The sequence below is a fragment of the Lepidochelys olivacea genome (genome assembly GCF_965140295.1).
Source record: "Lepidochelys olivacea isolate rLepOli2 genome assembly, chromosome: 12".
In the NCBI taxonomy this organism is placed as follows: Eukaryota; Metazoa; Chordata; order Testudines; family Cheloniidae; genus Lepidochelys; species Lepidochelys olivacea.
Window position 1 is genome coordinate 32,320,135 of NC_140422.1, and position 5,116 is coordinate 32,325,250.

The 5,116-nt window shown below is 51.2% G+C and overlaps 1 protein-coding gene across 1 annotated transcript; it reads left to right on the forward strand.

Moving 5' to 3' along the window:
- The first annotated feature begins 812 nt into the window (after positions 1–812).
- Positions 813–4,530, forward strand: LOC311529236 (protein phosphatase 1 regulatory subunit 3E-like). Its single transcript, XM_084645052.1, has one exon. It carries the CDS (start codon positions 3,020–3,022, stop codon positions 3,971–3,973), a length of 954 nt encoding a protein of 317 aa, XP_084501178.1. The 5' UTR covers positions 813–3,019; the 3' UTR covers positions 3,974–4,530.
- Positions 4,531–5,116: the final 586 nt, after the last annotated feature.

Consider the following 5,116-nt stretch of genomic DNA (forward strand, 5'->3'; position numbering starts at 1 on the left):
CTTAGCCATTAGAAAGTGTATTTTACTTGTATTTGCTTGTAACCACTTTGTCTCTATCCCTTGTACTTGAACTCCCTTAAAACCTCTTTGTTTTGTTTTACTTTTAATTTACACTAGCCCCGTCCTTGTTTGAACTGAAGTGATTATTAATTCCAGCTAAAATAATAAACAGTGTTTTTGTCTCTGTAAAGGAGCAACTCCTCTGAATGTTCCAGGAGAGGTTTGAACATTTCAGGGCAATTTGGGGAAATTCAGGATGGGGCTATTTTGTGGTCACATAGCTGGTAGTAACCAGTGTGACTATGATGTAACAAGCAGACTACTGGCTTCAGAGCTGCTGGACCAGGGCTGCTCAACATAGTGTATGCTGGCTGGGAGCATCCAGACAGGGAGCTACAGCTTCTGAGTGTTTTAAGATACTCGGAGTTACAGGACAAGCAATGACATAATCTTTCATTGGTCTGAATTGCACCACAGAATGTGACAATATCATATTGCATAAACAGCATCTCCAAACTCAGAATGATTGCTGGGACATTGCTACAAAGAGAAAAATGCCACCTACAGAATCACCCCATCCTCTTGTATCGAGGTTTTCCTTGTGCAAGTAGTTAACAGATCTAAGCCTTTCGTTTAGTTTATCAAATCTGAGGCTCCTGAAGGTGATATGAATGCATAGGGTTAGTTTACTGAACATTATTAATCTTACAAATAAAATGTGTATAATTTCGTGGTTGGGAAATTAAAGTAATTAACATAAGCGAAAGCATGACAGCAATCATTTTAATTTCTTATAGAATTACAGACAACAAATGAACATTCTCATGATGGGGGGATAAGAATTAGTAAAAATAAATAGAACAGAGTATATATAAGCTTTATGGAACTAAAATGCATGTTAATCACTGCATTGGCTCTATAATCTTTACTCCAAAATTTAAGTTCACAGATCAAAATACAATAAGGACCTACGAATAGCCATACTGGATCAGATCAAAGGTCCATCTACCCCAGTATCCTGTCTTCTCACAGTGGCCAATTAACAGAACAGGTAATCCAAGTGATCCAAGGCCTGTCCCCCATTCCCAGCTTCAGGCAAAAAGAAAAAGCATGCAGGGGTTCATACTGTTTCCTTGAGACATTAATTGCACTGGAGGGAGGGAAGCCAGTGCAGGAAGGCAGCATGAGGGACAAGAAAGGGAGACAATGTCAATATACTGGCGTATATGGTAATGGCATTCAAATGTAATGGTTGCTGTTATCGTTTTACTTTCACATGAGTACTGCCCAAAATGATCCTCCTATTCTGACTACAGAGCTACTTCAGTTCATTATGAAGCAAATTCAATGTCACATTTAACACTGTTGGACAGTCCTTTTTTTGTTCCCTAATTATGACTCACCCAGCATAAAAAAAGATTAGACAAATTGGATATAACCCTAGGAGGTCATTTAAAAATGACTCCCCTGTGAGGTGCTGACAGTTTTAGTTTAAGCCAATAGGAAAACCATGCCCTGTCTTCTGCTGGCATGTTTTTGTTTTTAGATTCTAAATCCTTGTCACACTGATACGTCTCATTATTAATGTCATCACCCACAGCGTCCTCTGTCTAGACTTCCTAGGAATAGAGCTGTGCTGGAGTTACTGATGAAAACAACCCAGCTTAGAAATGAAACTGAAGAGTGATGTGTCAGGGGTTTTTTGCATTGGGTGTTTATTCTGTTGCCTGGTTGCTACTTTTAATAATGTTTGTTTACTAATTAAAATCGGTACTGCGAAGAGTCTGGATTGGAAACATCTTTGTGAGTAGTCTGTTAGCTCCTTGAACCTCTTGTGAGAAAGAGTTGCTAGCTGGTCGTCATTAAAGTATAATTCGTTTGAATACCGTTTACTAATCTAATTAACTTCATAAAGGATCAAACTGTTCATATTTTGTAATCAATCTCCTTGTTTAGACTGGGACTTAGCTTTTATTACAAACGCAAATGTCTAGCTGGACTGTAGCAAGTGTATGTTATTCAACAGAGGAATTGTAAACGCATTATAGCAGATTAGCAGGGTTTCCTCCTTTAAAATGTACACTGCGAGATCCAATTCGCAAGCCAGCTGTTTTTTATCAATTCGTTTTGCCTGTCAGAGCTGCGCTTTGTATCGTTCTTGGCGCTGCTATTTCTGTAACAGATCGGATAGGAAGAGTGGTACAGCAGTGCACTGTAATGCTGCCACTGGGGAAACCCTACCACCTCTTTTATTTTTTGGATCAGATCCTTGAGGAAAGACCCAGAATAGGAAAAGGGTGGATGGAAGAACCTTGCAACCCAGGGAAGAGGGGGGATAGCCGGAGAAGAGGGGGTGGATGATAGAGGGGAAGAGGACAAGGGAGAAGGTGGAGTAGGAGGAGACGGTGGGAGGGAAGGGATGACGGGACGGAGAGCAGAGTAGCGATGGGGAGAAAGGATGACACGGGGACGGAGATGCGTATTTTGCTACATGACTCCAGTGCGTCAGCAGCGGCTAGGGAGCCGGAGCGCGTCACAGAGAGTCTCTCCCCAATCTTAACGGATACCGCAGTGCTACCGGTATAACGCAGGCATATGCCGCTGTCTGGGAACAGATCCCGGCAGCAGCATACGCTAGGCTCCGGTAAAGGAGAAGCAGCAGGTTCGGCTCGAGCTCCGAGATAATCGGGCCTCGTCGTTTCCTAGACCCCGACCAGACCCAGCAGCTGGAGCGAGGAGAGCACCAGCCTCCCCAAGAAGCATCATACAGGAGACTCTGACATCGTCCCAGCAGCAGCCGGACTCGCGGGCCAGCACCATGCACTAGGCTCGAACAGTTGGCATCGTGCTGGCATCGTGCACTCGGCTGCGCGACACAGCCAGCAGAGCGGCCAGGCCCCTGAGCTACGCGGAAGAGCCAGCAGCAGCCGCCGGAACGGAGAGCTCTGGCCATGCACTAGACCCCGGCTCAGCCCTAGCAGCAGCCGCCCCGCTCATCCTAGTCGCCCTCTCGCCCCCCATGGAGAAGGCGACCTCGCTGCACACTTCAGTGCCCACGCCTCCCCCTCGGCTCTACCTGCCTCGGAACTTCAGCTGCAGCGCCTGCCTCTATGGCAGCCTGGCCGAGCACTGCAAGGGGGACTGCAGCCCGGAGCGCGAAGGGGAGCCGTCCCCCACGCCGGTGGTCCGAGAAGCGGCAGCCGCCGGGGAGAAGCCCCAGCCTTCTCGCGGCCGGGAGCCCTCGGTGCCCCCTGTGCCCCCCAGCCCCACGCTGCGCCGGCGAGCCAAGTCGCTGCCCACCCCCGGCGAGCGCGGCCTGCGGCCGGCCCTGCAGCAGAGCCCGTCCCGCAGGAAGACCGTGCGCTTCGCCGACTCGCTGGGCCTGGAGCTCATCTCCGTGCGCCACTTCTGCGAAGCCGACCTGCCCCAGGTGCCGCTGCCCCTGCCGGCCCGCGCCGCCGACCTATTCAAGACCCGGAAGCCGCCGGCGCTGGGCGAGCTGGAGCCGGTGCTGTTCGGCCCGTCGCCGCTGCTGGAGCCTCTCTTCCCGCCGCAGCCCGGCGCCAGCCCCGGCTTCGCGGAGCGGGTGCGGCGGCACAAGGTGAAGCTGGAGTGGGTGCGGGCCGAGCCCGCCGGCCTGCGCGGCGCCGTGCGCGTCCTCAACCTGGCCTACGAGAAGGCCGTGTCCGTGCGCTACTCGCTCAACCGCTGGGTCAGCTGCGCCGAGGTGGCGGCCGCCTACCTGTCGCCGGGCCCCGCCGACGGCCTGACCGACCGCTTCTCCTTCCACCTGCCGGCGGCGGCCGCGGGGGGCACGCTGGAGTTCGCCGTGCGCTACCGGGTGGCCGGCACCGAGTACTGGGACAACAACGAGGGGCTCAACTACCAGCTGCGGGGCCGCCCGCGCGCCGCTCGGGCCGCCACCTCCCCGGCCCAGGAGCCCGAGGGCGGCGCCTGGATCCACTTCATCTGAGCGGCCTGCGGCGGGACCGTTGGGCGTCGCCTGCTCTCTCCCGGGGAGACCCGTGCTCCCTCGCCCCCTTCCCTCCTGGACCCAGGCCCCCCTCGCCGCCTCAGCACCTTTCCCCGACTCGGCCGCCTCGCCGGTTCAGCGGCTGCCGGGCGCGTTGCACACGGGCCGCGCGCGGCTGGGGGCGGAATTTCCCGCCATGAACCTGACAGGGACCCTGGGAGCATCGAGCGGGTATCGTGATAGAGCCCAGGGGGCTCCTGTTCGCCAGGGCGCTGCCACCGGCGGGCTTCGGGACCGCCCGCCCGCCAGGAATTCTGTGGCCAGGACTGGGGAACAGGAGCAAGCAAGTACGGTGTGGCAGGTCCATCCAAATCTCTTTTTTTTATTCCGCTAAAAACTGTACTCGGCATACTGGAAATATTACTAAGGAGCTTTTCTACCAGATCTGGGGGAATCTGAGATTTTATCTACAGTTATCCTCTTCTGCCTTGTCATTTATCCGCTCCACTGTAATCTTGCCACTTTTCTCACAGATACAGTTTGCCCTGCAGTCAGTCACAGTCTTAGTTTTAAAAATGCTTGTTTATATTTCACTAGAAGATATTTTTTTGAATTTTGTTTACAAATAAATATAAATCATTTATATTTTCTATTTAACTAACTTTATTTAGGGGAAAACATTTCAAACTTCTTTGCAAAGGCAAAAAAGCATAAGAAGTAAAGTGTGCAAGTCCTTTACTGTAATTTGTGAGTTCCACCATATCTTCCACCTCAAGCTTGCTACATTTTTTGTTGTTATAGTAGAAGTTGTTGTAAAGTATGGATTGGACAACTGCAGAATAATCTGTAGCAAACTCTGTATTTATATGGCCTCTAGCTCTAGTCATCACTGGGAACCTGGAGTGCAAGCAAGCAAGCCAGCTCCAGTGATTTGGTGACCAAGTCCTGCTCCCATTAAAACCAATATGACTTGGATCAGACCCTAGAAGCATAGAGGATGAATATGATAATGAGCCTGATCCTGCAACCCTAGCTCACTGGAATAGTCCTACTGAAGTAAGCCCCCAATCCAACAAACGCATAAACAGTTTGGACCCCTGCTCAGTGCCCCATTGATGTCAGTGTAGTTTTATGTGGGCTCAG

Excerpts from the sequence above, each read along its gene's own strand:
- LOC311529236 (XM_084645052.1), top strand. The coding sequence starts at position 3,020 with ATGGAGAAGGCGACCTCGCTGCACACTTCAGTGCCCACGCCTCCCCCT.